Source organism: Salmo salar, chromosome ssa02 (genome assembly GCF_905237065.1).
Source record: "Salmo salar chromosome ssa02, Ssal_v3.1, whole genome shotgun sequence".
In the NCBI taxonomy this organism is placed as follows: Eukaryota; Metazoa; Chordata; class Actinopteri; order Salmoniformes; family Salmonidae; genus Salmo; species Salmo salar.
The window spans coordinates 82915757-82934233 of NC_059443.1; the positions used below are offsets into that span (position 1 = coordinate 82915757).

The window sequence follows — 18477 nt, forward strand, 5'->3', positions numbered from 1 at the left end:
GTGTTATGGCTTTACACCCCCTGCTATATTGTGGATAAAGAGTTACCTGTCTAACAGAACACAGAGGGTGTTCTTTAATGGAAGCCTCTCCAACATAATCCAGGTAGAATCAGTAATTCCCCAGGGCAGCTGTCTAGGCCCATTGCTTTTTTCAATCTTTACCAACGACATGCCACTGGCTTTGAGTAAAGCCAGTCTGTCTATGTGTGCAGATGACTCAACACTATACACGTCAGCTACTACAGCGAGTGAAATCACTGCAACACTTAACAAAGAGCTGCAGTTAGTTTCGGAATGGGTGGCAAGGAATAAGTTAGTTTTTTTATTTTTTATATTTAGGACTAAACAATTGTATTTTTGGACAAATCAATCACTAAACTCTAAACCTCAAAGAAATATTGTAATTACTAATGTGGAAATTGAGCAGGTTGAGGTGACTAAACTGCTTGGAGTAACCCTGGATTGTAAACTGTCATGGTCAAAACATATTGATACAACAGTAGCTAAGATGGGGAGAAGTCTGTCCATAATAATGCTCTGCCTTCTTAACAACACTATCAACAAGGCAGGTCCTACAGGCCCTAGTTTTGTCGCACCTGGGCTACTGTTCAGTCGTGTGGTCAGATGCCACAAAGAGGGACCTAGGAAAATTACAATTTGCTCGGAACAGGGTAGCACAGCCCTTAAATGTACCCAGAGAGCTAACATTAATAATATGCATGTCAATCTCTCCTGGCTCAAAGTGGAAGAGAGATTTGACTTCATCACTGCTGTTTTTGTAAGAAATGTTGACGAGCTGAATGCACCGAGGTGTCTGTTTTAAACGACTAGCACACAGCTCGGTCACCCATGCATACCCCTCAAGACATGCCACCAAAGGTCTCTTCACAGTCCCCAAGTCCAGAACATACTATGGGAGGCGCACAGTTCTACATAGAGCCATGACTACATGGAACTCTATTCCACATCAGGTAATTGATGCAAGCAGTAGAATCTGCTTGCAGGTATAAAATACACCTTATGGAACAGCGGGGACTGTGAAGAGACACTCACTCAGACACACATACACATGATAAGACACACACTCTACACACACGTACACATGGATGTTGTATTGTAAATATGTGATAGTGGAGTAGTGGCCTGAGGGAACACATTAAATGTACTTGGCTACCTGGGGCGGCAGGTAGCCTAGTGGTTAGAGCATTGGACTAGTAACCGAAAGGTTGCAAAATCAAATCCTCGATCTGACAAGGTAAACATCTGTCGTTCTGCCCCTGAACAAGGCAGTTAACCCACTGTTCCTAGACCGTCATTGAAAAATAAGAATTTGTTCTTAACTGACTTGCCTAGTTAAATAAAGGTTAAAAAAATATGTATTGGGTAAAGTTTTATCAAATGTAATGTCATGAAATATTTTAAATTGTATATAACAGCCTTAATGTTGCTGGACTCCAGGAAGCTGCTGCATGATGGAGATCCTTATACTGATACAGATGAATCACTTAATAATTCATAAACACAATATACAGTGTCTTCGGTAAGTATTCAGACCCTTTGACTTTTTCCACATTGTGTTACGTTACAGCCTTATTCTAAAATTGATTAAATAGTTTTTTTCCCGCCTCATCAATCTACACACAATACCCCATAATGACATCACAATACCCCATAATGACATCACAATACCCCATAATGACAAAACAAAAACTGTTTTTTAGAAACGTTAGCAAATGTATTAAAAATAAAAAACAGAAATACTTTATTTACATAAGTATTCAGACCCTTTGCTATGAGACTCTAAATTGAGCTCAGGTGCATCCTGTTTCCATTGATCATCCTTGAGATGTTTCTACAACTTGATTGGAGTCCGCCTGTGGTAAATTCAATTGATTGGACATGATTTGGAAAGGCACACACCTGTCTATATAAGGTCACACAGTTGACAGTGCATGTCAGAGAAAAAACCAAGCCATGAGGTCGAAGGAATTGTCCGTAGCGCTCCGAGACAGGATTGTGTCGAGGCACAGATCTGAGGAAGGGAGGTGACCAAGAACCCGATGGTCACTTTGAAGTCACTTCTAAAGTTAATCTGTAGAGATGGGAGAACCTTCCAGGTGGACAACCATCTCTGCAGCACTCCACCAATCAGGTCTTTACGGTAAAGTGGCCGGACGGAAGCCACTCCTCAGTAAAAGGCACATGACAGCCAGATTGAAGTTTGCCAAAAGGCACCTAAAGGACTCTCAGACCATGACAAACAAGATTCTCTGGTCTGATGAAACCAAGACTGAACTCTTTGGCCTGAATGCCAAATGTCACGTCTGGAGGACACCTGGCATCGTCCCTACAGCGAAGCATGGTGGTGGCAGCATCATGCTGTGGAGATGTTTTTCAGTTGCAGGGACTGGGAGACTAGTCAGGATCGAGGCAAAGATGAACGGAGCAAAGTACAGAGAGATCCTTGATGACCTGCTCCAAAGTGCTCAGGACCTCAGACTGGGGCGAAGGTTCACCTTCCAACAGGACAACGACCCTAAGCACACAGCCAAGACATCGCAGGAGTGGTTTCGGGATAAGTCTCTGAATGTCCTTGAGTGGCCCAGTCAGAGCCGGACATTGAACCTGATCAAACTTCTCTGAAGAGACTTGAAATTAGCTGTGCAGCAACGTTCCCCATCCAACCTGACAGAGTTTCAGAGGATTTGCAGAGAAGAATGGGAGAAACTCCCCAAATACAGATGTGCCAAGCTTGTAGCGTCTTACCCAAGACGACTCGAGGCTGTAATCGCTGCCAAAGGTACTGCAACAAAATACAGAGTAAAGGGTCTGAATACTTATGTAAATGTAATATTTCCATTTTGTATTTTTATAAATTAGCAACATTTTCCCCCCAAAAAATGTTTTTTTGCTTCGTCATTATGGGGTATTGTGATGTCATTATGGGGTATTGTGTGTAGATTGATGAGGTAAAAAAGCTATTTAATACATTTTAAAATATGGCTGTAACCTAACAAAATGTGGAAAAAGTCAAGGGGTCTGAATACTTTCCGAAGGCACTGTATATCAGTAAAAACACTACCTTATTGGTAGATCTACTTTTACTTGTTTATGAACTTTCATTATCCTCCTCAAGACTTCTTATTTCATTATCCTCCCTCCTCAAAATATTTGTAAGATATCAATGTGTACTTCATCCATAATCTATGAGCAGAATTACTGTTTTACCTCAATTAGCCACAAAATTCCTAGTTTGAAAGCGACTGTTTTTCTGGATCTTGTGCTACGCCATTCTCCCTACATTTCTCCCACGTGGGCCAGCCCCCTAGCAATTCAAGTTCAACAAATGAGCTTCAGCCCCCCACCATATGAGTGATGGTTAGCAAGAGGCTCATCATGCACCCACAGCAGAGCAAAAAGAGAGTAATATCGTGGTGCACAAATCTACATGTGACGTAGTACGCATTTTTTGGGAACCACTTTTGGCTTGTGAGCACTACTTTAAGAAAAAAGTATTCAAAAGTAAAGGAGAATCTCTTTAAACGTACATAAGGAAAATAAAGTATCTGAAACTAAGTATAATAGTTGGCAGGGGAATTTACTTCAACATGATTGTTTTGATGCAGCCTGTTTCCAATACCTTTTCAGACTGTTTCCAAGACCTATTCAGACTTGTTTCCAATACCTTTTCAGACTAATTCTTGTAGATATTTTATATAAGACTGGTTTGATGCATGCCTGTTTCTAATACCTTTTCAGACTAATTCTTGTAGATATTTTATAAGACTGTTTTGATGCATGCCTGTTTCCAATACCTTTTCAGACTGTTTTCTAAGACCCTTCTACATCTGTTTGAACAGAAATGTTTGCTTATACCACTTTTTTTGCATAACAACGGTGAAGTTCAATACTGTTTTAATTAGTTTTTATTCAGGTCTCTCTGTTTAAATAACCACTGTCTTCGGCAGGAGAAAGACCAGACTCAGAGGAACCAGAGACAGAGACGTCCAATCCAGCAAGACGACACCACTGCTCCCACTGCGGGAAGAGTTTTACTCAGTTATGGAGACTAAAAAGGCATGAGAGGACACACACAGGAGCAAAGCCTTTCCACTGCTCCCTCTGTGGAAAGTGTGTTACAGATTTAGGGAGACTAAAAATGCATAAGAGAATACACACAGGAGAGAAGCCTCATCACTGCTTCCAGTGTGGAAAGAATTTTACCGAGTTAGGCAACATGAAAAGGCATGAAAGAACACACACAGGAGAGAAGTGTTACCAATGCTCTCAATGTGGAATGAGTTTTACCAAGTTAGGGTACCTGAAAATGCATGAGAGAATACACACAGGAGAGAAACCTTACCAATGCGCCCTCTGTGGAAAGCATTTTAAAGAGTTAGGGACTCTGAAAATGCATGAGAGGACACACACAGGAGAGAAGCCTCATCACTGCTCCCAGTGCGGAAAGAGTTTTAACAGTTTAGGGAACCTGAAAATGCATGAGAGAATACACACAGGGGAGAAGCCTTTCCACTGCTCCCTGTGTGAAAAGAGTTTTACAGAGTTGAGCAACATGAAAAGGCATGAGCAGACACACACAGGAGAGAAGCTTCATCACTGCTCCCAGTGTGGAAAGAGTTTTACCAGGTTAGGTAACCTGAAAATGCATGAGAGAATACACACAGGAGAGAAACCTTACCAATGCTTCCTGTGTGGAAAGAGTTGTACCTCATTAAGGCATTTGAAAGAGCATGAAAGAGTCCACACCATAGTGAAACGTTAGCAATGCTCCTCTTGTGAAATTATATATTTTGTAACCAGTTAGGGCACCTGAAAGACTATGAGGTAATACATAAATGACTTACCACTGTTCCAGTGTGGAAACGAATATATCACATCAAATTATACTTAAAGCATAGAGAACACAAATACTGCTCCCACACTTTTTGACTGCGAAATTGTGATTCTGTGATTTTGGTATTTTCATGCCACATGAAATCGAATTGTAGAAAGCAGACTCAAAAATACGTAATTTTTTTATATAAATTATATATATTTTTTTACATTACCTGAATATGAAACAGGCTATGTCAGTTTGAATGTATCCGAGTAAAGAACGTCACACTGCTTACTTAGCGAGTACCACTTTCCCCCGATTAGACACATACCTATGGGGGGTGATTCATTCCAGAATTAAACCTGCAACACTACCACCGTCTGGCTGTTGCAATTGAATGTGTGACTGACATGTCGTGATAACAACGAACACACCTACAACATCTTTGCACAAAATGGTACTGTCGAGGTGACTAGTACGGGCCGCCTCCCAGACGGACCTACTAGCTTCACTCATGCGCGGCTACTCTGTGGATCTTCTCTTGACCTCACAGGGAGGGTCAACTCCCACCGCGCGCTGTAGGTCTGGATTATCCCTCGGTACGAGCCTCTTTCCTGGTGAGGCGACCTCCCTGTCCTCCTACCCTGAGCTGAGTTAGCAGTGGATCCCTGAGCTCCAGTTTCTCAACCCGGGTCACCCCTCTTGATCTATCCCTGTTTGTCACAGAGGTTAGCTCACTACTTCCTTCTGCTTACACTTCACGGGTAGTTTGGAACACTATACTACACGTCAGCGGGGGTATTTTTGTGTACAACACCAACGAGCAATCCAAAATGTATTTATAGTCCGCTATGTACTATTTTATTGCGTGGCGTGGCTCTTAGTGCGTGTTATCTCGCCGTTCACGGAGGATATGTTACACCACGGTGTTAAACTATTTTTTTATAAGTGCGGCATAATCTCAGACATTCCTGCTAGCGTCTGGTCCTCCCTTTGTGATTGACCGGACAGCACCCTCGCGGGTGAGTCACACTCGCCTAGTCCCGGGTATAGGGTTTCAGCTAAGACTAATTACTTCAAATGAATGATTTAATGAGCCTCTAGTTATTATAATGCTTATCTTCTTCTTCAGCACTTTATTCAACAAATCATTTAACTAGTTCATGAAAACAAGTAACACTTCTCTTTTGGTTCCACAAGTTAATGAAAACCAGTAACACTTCTCTTTTGGTTCCACTAGTTAATGAAAACCGGTAACACTTCTCTTTTGGTTCCACTAGTTAATGAAAACCGGTAACACTTCTCTTTTGGGTCCACTAGGTAATGAAAACCGGTAACACTTCTCTTTTGGTTCCACTAGTTAATGAAAACCAGTAACACTTCTCTTTTGGTTCCACTAGTTAATGAAAACCGGTAACACTTCTCTTTTGGTTCCACTAGTTAATGAAAACCGGTAACACTTCTCTTTTGGTTCCACTAGTTAATGAAAACCAGTAACACTTCTCTTTTGGTTCCACTAGTTAATGAAAACCGGTAACACTTCTCTTTTGGTTCCACTAGTTAATGAAAACCAGTAACACTTCTCTTTTGGTTCCACTAGTTAATGAAAATCAGTAACACTTCTCTTTTGGGTCCACTAGGTAATGAATACCAGTAACACTTCTCTTTTGGTTACATAGTTTCACAACTGATGGATTGTATAGATTTTTTATATATTGATTATAATACAGTAGCTTCTAACAATAGTAATTAAGTTCTGTTCTTACCTTACCCCACACAAACTTCTAATACATCAATCAGCTCCAGATGGGTCTTCCTAGAGTGCTTTCCTTATTTTTTTACATTGGTATTTATACAGTTTTTCCCAAGCCCATGCCTCCTTTGACTACAGCCACACAAGACATCCTCCCCCCTGTACACGTGGCAATTAAGCAAAGTTCCATAACACATTGTCTCCTTCACATGTGAAGTCTACACAGAATCAGCTAACACATTGGTTCCTAGGTGGCGATATTCCGTGGTGTCATCTGCTTCACGGCCCACGTGCCATCAGGCAACTCCACCAGCTCCATCCCAGAGCCGAGGTTTGACGGGGGTGTCGCCATATATGTTGAACCTCCGCCCTCCGGCAGAGGAACTTCTGCATACACTCTACCTTCACCCTCCGGCAGAGGAACCTCCGCATACATTCTACCTTCACCCTCCGGCAGAGGAACTTCTGCATACAGTCTACCTTCACCCTCCTGGAGAGGAACCTCTGTATACACTCTACCTTCACCCTCCGGCAGAGGAACCTCTGCATACAGTCTACCTTCACCCTCCGGCAGAGGAACCTCTGCATACAGTCTACCTTCACCCTCCGGCAGAGGAATCTCTGCATACAGTCTACCTTCACCCTCCGGCAGATGAAGGTAGTCTATCTTCACCCTCCGGCAGAGGAATCTCTGCATACAGTCTACCTTCACCCTCCGGCAGAGGAACCTCTGCATACTGTCTACCTTCACCCTCCGGCAGAGGAATCTCTGCATACAGTCTACTTTCACCCTCCGGCAGAGGAATCTCTGCATACAGTCTACCTTCACCCTCCGGCAGAGGAACCTCTGCATACAGTCTACCTTCACCCTCCGGCAGAGGAACCTCTGCATACTGTCTACCTTCACCCTCCAGCAGAGGAACCTCTGCATACAGTCTACCTTCCTACCGTGCAACTTTGTACTTCATGCCTTTCTGCCTTTGACAGGGTTTTACTGCTCTCTAGCTACTTGTGGTTGAGGCCTCTTCCTGTCCTTCTTCCTCTTGTGGTTGAGGCCTATTCCTGTTCTTCTTCCTCTTGTGGTTGAGGCCTATTCCTGTTCTTCTTCCTCTTGTGGTTGAGGCCTCTTCCTGTCCTTCTTCCTCTTGTGGTTGAGGCCTTTTCCTGTTCTTCTTCCTCTTCTTCTGAATCTTTCTTGTCTCAGTGTTACCAGAGTCCTGTCTGGGGACTGGAGGAGTCATCTGGTCACATTGACTAGGCTTCATTCCCGACAGTACACATAATCATCTGGATGTGTGCAACAAAAGTTCAACATTCACCTTCCTCTACCATTTCTGTCAAGCCGTCTACAAAAGAAAATTTTATGCATACAGTTTTCATAAATCCAACGTATGCACCACACAGGACACATTGCAACTGTCTCTGCGACGCAATGCCACAAGGCAAACGTAGCGTTCCATTGGAAATGAATGAACTTCTGGTGTACCAAAATGCAATGACGCTGTAGGTGGTATCGAGGCGTTACTAACATCTGCGTGTTAATAAAAGCCATAAGATGTATAGTTACAATGTAAAACATTGATATGGCAGGTAACCTAGTGGTTAGAGCATTGCACCAGTCTTATCTAAGGGCCTCCTCCTTGTCATTGCACCAGTCTTATCTAAGGGCCTCCTTGTCATTGCACCAGTCTTATCTAAGGGCTTCTCTTTTGTACATACATGTACAGACAAACCATTCAATATGAAAGTAGATCTGTTGAAATTATTCAACTTAAACACAAGTTTCCCAAAATACTGTTTTTGGCTTAGAAACCCAACAAAGAACTGTTACTTATTTAAACCCAAAAAGCACATTCTATCCTATGGTTAATAACTCCTCCATTAATACCTGTTATAGGTCAGTCCAATAAGAAGCTATGTATGTGTCCTATGGTTAATAACTCCTGCATTAATACCTGTTGTAGGTCATTCCAACAGATATACAGATATAGGCCTCTGAACAGTAGGACATAGGACAGATAAAGGCCTCTAAACAGTGGGACATAGGACAGATAAAGGCCTCTGAACAGTAGGACATAGGACAGATAAGGCCTCCTAACAGTAGGACATAGGACAGATAAAGGCCTCTGAACAGTAGGACATAGGACAGATGTAGGCTGAACAGTGGGACATAGGACAGATAAAGCCCTCTGAACAGTAGGACATAGGACAGATAAAGCCCTCTGAACAGTGAGACATAGGACAGATAAAGGCCTCTGAACAGTGGGACATAGGACAGATAAAGGCCTCTGAACAGTAGGACAGAGGACAGATAAAGGCCTCTGAACAGTGGGACATAGGACAGATAAAGGCCTCTGAACAGTAGGACATAGGACAGATAATGGCCTCTGTCTCTCAAACAGAGAATTAGTGAACATAATTATTCAACCAGAAGAAAGGACAGGGATTATCCAGTCGCAGAACATTTTTATGACCAAAAACTTGAATTTTCTACCTTTTTAGATTTTGTGGCGTAGAGAAAGTCTAGATATCAGACAGGGGAGGTGATATAAATAACACTGAGTATAAGATAATGTTTTGGTCTTTTCACCCTCCAGACATTATCCCCTAAATGTCTTAATGATGAAATGCCCATGTTGTGTTGTAAATGTGAACATGAACTAATGCCACCACTTCATCCTCAAAGAACCTCGTGAAAAACCTTTTGGGGTTTATTTTTTAACAAGACCCCCTTATTAATAATACACATAAAAACAACAACACAATATTTTAGTTCTCAGTGTTTATTAGGATTTTAGTGGCAAAGCAGAATAAAACAATCCACAAAAAAAAATATCTAAATATGAGGTAAACTCCCAGCAGAACCCCAAGTCCAATGGGTATATCCTCCGGCGTGTTGATGCTAATGTGTTGATGTTCTCCGTATCCAGAATGATTTAGCAGTGCATGGTGATCGAACAGGTTTTCTGTTATATTCATCAGAGGTGTTGGGAAGGTGAAGTCTGTGAATCCCGAAAATAGTTGTTATACAGATGATTAACAAAACATGCACACGACAGTAGTGAATGAAAAAAAAAATGTGATAATGGTTTTCGTAGACATACCTTGTTCGTAATGTATTGGGATATTAATTGACGATCTCCAACAGACGCCAGACTCCGGCCTTCAGTAGACGCCAGACAGTGTAGGCTGGCGACCATCAACAAGTCAACGGGACGTAGGGACAGGTGTGGGGGGAGAGAAGGGACTGGTCCTTACTAGCTTGAGACGGGAGACAACGAAGGATCTCACATCCTCAATCATGTTGGGCCACCAGAATTTCCGCCTCGGGAACTTCAGTGTCCGATTAACCCCTGGATGCCCTGTTCATTTAGAGGAGTGTCCCCTCGGAGTCCCTCTCCTCGTTTAAAACATCGTGTTGACGAGAAAGGGCGTCTGCTTTCTGATTTTTGGATCCCGGGTGATAGGCTAGAGTGAAGTTGAACCAGTTAAAAAACAGAGGCCACCTGGCCTGGCGAGGGTTTAACCTCTTGGCTTCTTGAATGGAGACCAAGTTCTTATAGTCCGTTCAGATCATGAAAGGATGAGGTGCCCCCTCCAACCAGTGACTCCACCCCTCAAGGGCCCACTTGACTGCCAAGAGCCACTTGCCTACATCCTAGCTGTGTTACGTTGGTGAGAACCGCTTGGAAAGAAAGGCACATGGGTGCAGTCTCTTGTCCCCCTCGTTCCACTGTGAAAGGACCGGTGTCCAAGGCGTCCACCTCTACCACGAAGGGACGAGTAGGATCAGGAGGTGAAATGTCCCCTTGAGCTCCTCGAATGCCCTGTCAGCCTCGGGGGTCCAGCCAAAATGGGTCTGGAACTTACGGGTTAAGGCCGTGAGAGGCGCTGCCACCCCACCAAAGTTGAGTTGCGGAGGTCCAGCTTGGTGAAGCTCCAAGGCAGCGGACATCAGGGGTAGGGTGTAACAATTCTTAATTGTAATCTCCTCGTCCTGGCGAGCCCTGGGATTTCCCGTCAGCTCTGGGCATGTAGCGCGGAGATGGTCCAGACCTCCTCAGTAAAGGCAGCAGCCTTCACGCACGCGCCTGTCACGTTCCTGTGGCCTCAGACGTGTGCGTCCCAGCTGCATGGGCTCCTCAATCAATCAATCAATCAATCAATCAATCAATCAATCAAATGTATTTATAAAGCCCTTCTACATCAGCTAATGTCACAAAGTGCTGTACAGAAACCCAGCCTAAAACCCCAAACAGCAAGCAATGCAGGTGTAGAAGCACGGTAGCTAGGAAAAACTCCCTAGGAAGGCTGGAACATAGCCTGGTTCCTCTCTAGGTTTCTTCCTATGAGGGGTGGCCAGTCCTCTTCTGGCTGTGCCAGGTGGAGATTATAACATAACATTGCCATAACATTGCCATAACAATGCCTTCCTCTTGCAGCAACTGCTGACACACTCCAGCCACATGAGGTCTAGCATTGTCTTGCATTAGCAGGAATCCAGGGCCAACCGCACCAGCATATGGTCTCACAAGGGGTCTGGTGGATCTCATCTCGGTACCTAATGGCAATCAGGCTACCTCTGGCGAGCACATGGAGGGCTGTGCGGCCCCCCAAAGAAATGCCACCCCACACCATGACTGACCCACCGCCAAACCAGTCATGCTGGAGGATGTTGCAGGCAGCAGAACGTTCTCCACGGCGTCTCCAGACTCTGTCACGTCTGTCACATGTGCTCAGTGTGAACCTGCTTTCATCTGTGAAGAGCACAGGGCGCCAGTGGCGAATTTGCCAATCTTGGTTTTCTCTGGCAAATGCCAAACGTCCTGCACGGTGTTGGGCTGTAAGCACAACCCCCACCTGTGGACGTCGGCCCTCATACCACCCTCATGGAGTCTGTTTCTGACCGTTTGAGCAGACACATGCACATTTGTGGCCTGCTGGAGGTCATTTTGCAGGGCTCTGGCAGTGCTTCTCCTGCTCCTCCTTGCACAAAGGTGGAGGTAGCAGTCCTGCTGCTGGGTTGTTGCCCTCCTACGGCCTGCTCCACGTCTCTTGATGTACTGGCCTGTCTCCTGGAAGCGCCTCCATGCTCTGGACACTACACTGACAGACACAGCAAACCTTCTTGCCACAGCTTGCATTGATGTACCATCCTGGATGAGCTGCACTACCTGAGCCACTTGTGTGGGTTGTAGACTCCGTCTCATGCTACCACTAGAGTGAAAGCACCGCCAGTATTCAAAAGTGACCAAAACATCAGCTAGGAAGCATAGGAACTGAGAAGAGGTCTGTGGTCCCCACCTGCAGAACCACTCCTTTATTGGGGGTGTCTTGCTAATTGCCTATAATTTCCACCTGTTGTCTATTCCATTTGCACAACAGCATGTGAAATTTATTGTCAATCAGTGTTGCTTCCTAAGTGGACAGTTTGATTTCACAGAAGTGTGATTGACTTGGAGTTACATTGTGTTGTTTAAGTGTTCCCTTTATTTTTTTGAGCAGTGTATTTTGGTTCGAGTCAAGATTCTAGCAGCCGTGTTTAGCACTAACTGAAGTTTGTTTAGTACTTTATCCGGGTAGCTGGAAAGTAGAGCATGGCAGTAGTCTAACCTAGAAGTGACAAAAGCATGCATACATTTTTCTGCAACATTTTTGGACAGAAAGCTTCTGATTTTTGCATCATTTTAGGACAGAAAGTTTCTGATTTTTGCAATGTTACGTAGATGGAAAAAAACTTATTGTAACAGTCTTGAAGTGAAAGCCATCCTCTCTTGGGGAATGCTGCTTTTTAGTTAACTTTGCGACAGTATCAAGTTTCTGGGGGGGATTGTTCTTATTTTCCTCAATAAAGTTGGAAAAATAGGATGATCGAGCAGCAGTGAGGGCTCTTCGATACTGCACAGTACTGTCTTTCCAAGCTAGTCGATTTGTCACGTGCGCCGAATACAACAGGTTCTAACCAATAGTGCGGACAAAAAAGGTGTGTGTGTGTGTGTGTGTGTGTGTGTGTGTGTGTGTAGGTAAGTAAAGAAATAAAACAACAGTAAAAACACATTTGAAAATAAGAGTAGCAAGGCTATATACAGACACTGGTTAGTCAGGTCTCCAGTAAACCAGTGACTCAGGCCCTGTAATAGGGTTTGAGGCAGAGAATCCCATTGGAGAGAGGGGAACCAGCCAGGCAGAGACAGCGAGGGCGGTTCGTTGCTCCAGTGCTTTTCCATTCACCTTCACACTCCTGGGCCAGACTACACTCAATCATAGGACCTACTGAAGAGATGAGTCTTCAATAAAGACTTAAAGGTCGAGACCGAGTCTGCATCTCTCACATGGATAGGCAGACCATTCCATAAAAATGGAGCTCTATAGGAGAAAGTTTGCTTAGAAATTCTAGGGACAGTAAGGAGGCCTGCATCTTGTGACCGTAGCGTACATGTAGGTATGTACGACAGGACCAAATCGGAAAGATAGGTAGGAGCAAGCTCATGTAATGCTTTGTAGGTTAGCAGTAAAACCATGAATTCAGCCCTAGCCTTAAAAGTAGCTAGTGTAGAGAGGTTAGCACTGGAGTAATATGATCAAATATTTTTGGTTCTAGTCAAGATTCTAGCAGCCATGTTTAGCACTAACTGAAGTTTATTTAGTGCTTTATCCGGGTAGCTGAAAAGTAGAGCATGGCAGTAGTCTAACCTAGAAGTGACAAAAGCATGGATACATTTTTCTGCATCATTTTAGGACAGAAAGTTTCTGATTTTTGCAATATTACGTAGATGGAAAAAAACTTATTGTAACAGTCTTGATATGTTTGTCAAAAGAGAGACCAGGGTCCAGAGTAATGCCGAGATCCTTCACAGTTTTATTTGAGATGACTGTACAACCATCAAGAGTAATTGTCAGATTCAACAGAAGATCTCTTTGTTTCTTGGGACCTAGAACAAGCATCTCTGTTTTGTCCGAGTTTAAAAGTAGAACATTTGCCGCCATCCACTTCCTTATGTCTGAAACACAGGCTTCCAGGGAGCGAAATTTTGGGGCTTCACCATGTTTCATTGAAATGTAGAGCTGTGTGTCGTCCGCATAGCAGTGAAAGTTAACATTATGTTTCCGAATGACCAATTTGGGTTTCCAATCTCTCCAAAAGAATGTGGTGATCGATGGTATCAAAAGCAGCACTAAGGTCTAGGCGCACGAGGACAGATACAGAGCCTCGGTCTGACGTCATTAAAAGGTCATTTACCACCTTCACAAGTGCAGTCTCAGTGCTATGATGTGGTCTAAATCCAGTCGGAAGCATTTCGTATACATTGTTTGTCTTCAGGAAGGCAGTGAGTTGCTGTTCAACAGCTTTTCCATTTTGGGGGGGAGGAATGGGAGATTTGATAGAGGCCGATTGTTTTTAATATTTTCTTGGTCAAGGTTTGGCTTTTTCAAGAGAGGCTTTATTACTGCAACTTTTAGTGAGTTTGTTACACATCCGGTGGATAGAGAGCCGTTTATTATGTTCAACATAGGAGGGCTAAGCACAGGAAGCAGCTCTTTCAGTAGTTTAGTTGGAATAGGGTCCAGTATGCAGCTTGAAGGTTTAGAGGCCATGATTATTTTCATCAATGTGTCAAGAGATATAGTATTAAAAAACTTGAGTGTCTCCCTTGATCCTAGGTCCTGGCAGTGTTGTGCAGACTCAGGACAACTGAGCTTTGGAGGAATGCGCAGATTTACAGAGGAGTCAGTCATTTGCTTTCTGATGATCATTATCTTTTTGTCAAAGAAGACCATGAATGTATCACTGCTGAAGTGAAAGCCATCCTCTCTTGGGAATGCTGCTTTTTAGTTAACTTTGCGACAGTATCAAAAATAACTGATTTTTGTACTTTCTAACTGATTTTTGTACTCTGACGTCCTTGGGTAGGTGGAGGGAGTCTGGAAAGCCATCTAGGAATCTTTGGGTTGTCTGAGAATTGATAGCATGCCTTTTGATGCTCCTTGGTTGGGGTCTGAGCAGATTATTTGTTGCTGGGCTTGGGGAGGGAGCTCAGGAAACCTGGATACTGGGGTGGTGTCAAAAAGGTGGCGTCTCACGCATTCTCGAAGGCGGCTGTCAATCCTGATTTCCAGTGTTTTCAGGGACTCGAGGTCCTCTCTCAGTTCCCGAGAGGCCAGATCATCCTTGATGGAGTTAGATAGACCCTGGTGGAAAGCGGTGACCAGTTACTCAGTATTACACCCACTCTCAACGGTGACGCCTGTAGCACTGGGTGATGAGACTTGGGCATTGGCTCCTCCTGGGTTGTGGTTGGACTGTGGTTGGAGGAAGTCGGCAAGTGCCTGGAGGGTCTCTGATATTTGGAAGAGTTGTTCTTGCTGCCGACCCAGCAGTGCTCCTTTGTGGGTTACAGCATTCTTGATCTTCCCAATGAGCTCAGTTCAAATGTCGTACCCCATCAAAACCCAACCTGTTTACCTCCATTGTTTGTAAACAATATAAACACTGTTCGCATGAAAAGATGGATAAACTAGAATTGTAATATCATGGATGGTCAGTTCTTGCATCCATTGCTCTATGAATTTGGGAGGGGTTGTATTTCTCCAGACTCAGTTTTTTACCAAAACGGGTGAGGTGACGACATCATTATTGTTTGAACTGCAGATGGAATAGTACTCTCTCACTGAGATAAAAGCGATTAATGTGAAAAAAGAACAAACGGGTTTACTATAACAGGGTTTACTATAACAGGGTTTACTATGACAGGGTTTATTTTAACAGGGTTTATGGTTTATCATAACAGGGTTTGTTAATAAACCCTGTTATGATCAACCCTGTTATTAATAAACCCTGTTATGGTCAACCCTGTTATGGTCAACCCTGTTATGATAAACCCCGTTATGATAAACCCCGTTATGATAAACCATGTTATGATCAACCCTGTTATCATTTCAGGGTTTATTAATAACAGGGTTGATCATAACAGGGTTGATCATGACAAGGTTTATCATGACAGGGTTTATTAATGACAGGGTTTTATTAATAACAGGGCTTATTAATAACAGAGTTTATCATAATGTACAAATCTCTATTCAGCTTCTACATCTGCGTAGAGGAAATTATTATCTGTAAAAGCTAAGAGAACTGGTTATTTATCAATTATTAGTTTACATTGTTTTCCAGAATTCTGTTTTTGTTCAACTGTGTTACCCACTCCAGTCAGCAGATGGCGACGCGAGTCTTTCAGGTGATGCCTCTTGCGTGACGTCTAATGTAGTGGACGGGATGTTTTTTCTACAACAGCAATTCAGCCGCCTCGGTAGCGTGCTAGCCAACATAAAACCACAACGTTGAATCTCTTTAGGCAATGTATATTAACCTCAGTGTTTTAAACACAATGTCAGAGTAACGTTAACTAGTAAATACACAATTTACGTTATTAGCTATCTGGCTAAGTAACATTAGGCTAATGCTAACTAGCTTGATATCATCCTCGACCATGAGCTCACGCTACTTCCCCCGTGCTAAAGAAGAGGTCTGCTGGACAGAGAAAGAAGTTCTTGTTAAAGAGGAGAAGGAAGAGGAGGCTGTCACAGTTAAAAAAGAGGTAGAGGGTGAGGCTGTTACAGTGAAAGAGGAAGAATTTACAGTGAAAGAGGAAGAATTTATAGTGAAAGAAGAGGAAGAAGCTTTAAGAGTGAAAGAGGAGGATGTAGTTATTGGAATGAAGGAGGAGGGTGAGATTACTGTCATGTTGGAGGAGACTGGAGATCTGATTAACACCAGTGAGTACTATTTTTAAAAACAGTGCCACAAACTCTGTAGTTGTTGAACTATCTTACTAATGTGTCGTGTTAAAGACTGCCGACATTCGCAAAAACGCTGCCAACTCTTCTGTTTCAGCCTGCATTTTCTTACATCGAGATCACACCGAAAGTTGTTATTGCATTTTGGGACACCAAAAATACATTCATTTCCAATACGAATACACAACACTTTATGGTACCGCGTGTTTTCAGATCGGGAGACTGAGTCGAATGCGTTCTAACATTTCGATCAGCATAATCTGCAATAAAAGTAGCATTTGAGTGAAATACGTTTTTTGTGCATATTGAACATTTCAGGGATATTTTATTTCAGCTCATGAAAGGTGGGACCCAAAACTTTACATGGTGCGTTTATATTTGTTTTCATTATATTTATAAAATGGGCGATACCCTTTTAAAGTACCAGTGAGCCCACCCTGGAAATTTGACATGTCTTGTTCCAACCCATATGTGTAAAAATAAGTGAAATCAAAAGGCTACTTTTGCGATGTTAATATTATGCACCGATATTACATTTTTGACCCGATAGACAATATTTTCTTTGACAAAAACAATATCGATATTTAAAATTTTAGCTGCCTTTTAAGCATTCTAATACAGTTAAATAGTTACACACACTGACAAAAAAAAGTTATTTTGTTAGCATTTACGTATGGCCCCATTACCAGTAAAACATAATCAAACCTATTTATTTCACTTTCTTGCTGTGCTGTTTCGTTGTTCATTTGTTCAGTCTCAACCAGGATTTCATCATACATGTCAAGCAGTGAAGTTTCAGATCAGTCTGTCCGTGACCTCTCTTCCTTGAGTTGTCTCGCTGAAATTTTCTTACTCTTTCAAATGACTGCTGGACTTGAACTTGTTTAGTTGTTGGAAGTGTGAGCTTATTATTTTTCTGCTTTTGTTCTGTGTAGCGCTGTATTTTTCATGGCGTCATTACGTCATCTACTTACGTTATATAGGTATGCACGTCAGCTTTGACATCGGTTTTGCGCATCAGCGTTAAACTAGACATCGGGCGGATGTCGATGTTGTCATTTTTAGCTAATATTGGCCGATTTTTATATGCTTACCGATATATCGTGCATCCCTAATTAATATTAAAGTTTAATGTTGAATAAATGTATGTAAAAATGTGCATTTCAGAATCTAGACATACTCCACATTATAGAGCACACAATAAGGAGCATAATGACTGGATGTTGTCTTTATCGTTGACCTAAAATGACCCACTTTCGTCATGTTGTCAGAAAGGGTTTGTGATACAAATGTAAAACATCTTTCCACCCAATTTAAGTTTCTATGTGAGAATTGGCAGAAAAATCGGAGATACCACTCATTTTCGGGCCATGCTGGCGTGGAATCACCCTATACTGCCAATCCACTTTTCTGAACACTGGAGGGAGGTCAGTATATTTTGGGAAATTGCGGAGAATACTGTAACGATGACTGTTGCTTACGGTTCAATGAAGCGTAGCATCCCGTTAACGGGGCTGGACAGGAACAAACCGATACTCAAGGACCTTTCTGATGCTCTCGTTCAGGTAACCCAGGGTCCCGGTGCTCGTTCAGGTAACCCGGGGTCCCGGTGCTCGTTCAGGTAACCCGGGGTCCCGGCGCTCGTTCAGGTAACCTGGGTTCCCGGCACTCGTTCAGGTAACCCGGGGTCCCGGCGCTCGTTCAGGTAACCCGGGGTCCCGGCGCTCGTTCAGGTAACCCGGGGTCCCGGCGCTCGTTCAGGTAACCCGGGGTCCCAGCGCTCGTTCAGGTAATATTCACAGATTGTTGATTCAGGGATCGACATTAAGGTTCGTCCGGTTGTCCGGGGCAATGTAAATAAATAATTGTAGGACAACCAGAATATAGATTTCAGTGGTCCAAATGGAGAAGTAAAGAAACCACACAAAAATCACAATATTAAACAATTTCTCAAATCAGAATTGGATCAGGCAGCACACAGCAGGGCAGTGCATGGTTGACATTCTGAGCAAATTGCCTATATTCCTATTTGCTGAAGTCTATTTTTATTTATTTTAATTTTAATTTCACCTTTATTTAACCAGGTAGGCTAGTT

The 18477-nt window shown here is 43.1% G+C and overlaps 1 protein-coding gene across 1 annotated transcript in view; it reads left to right on the forward strand.

The window, feature by feature from the left end:
- LOC106595177 (zinc finger protein 436-like) overlaps nt 1–18477 on the forward strand; it is a 38557-nt gene that overhangs the window by 10320 nt on the left and 9760 nt on the right. Inside the window, exons 2-4 of the mRNA XM_014186555.2 lie at nt 3969–4782; nt 15796–15823; nt 15992–16361. Coding sequence (XP_014042030.2) covers nt 3969–4782; nt 15796–15823; nt 15992–16361 — 1212 coding nt within the window. The remainder of the gene's footprint in view (nt 1–3968; nt 4783–15795; nt 15824–15991; nt 16362–18477) is intronic.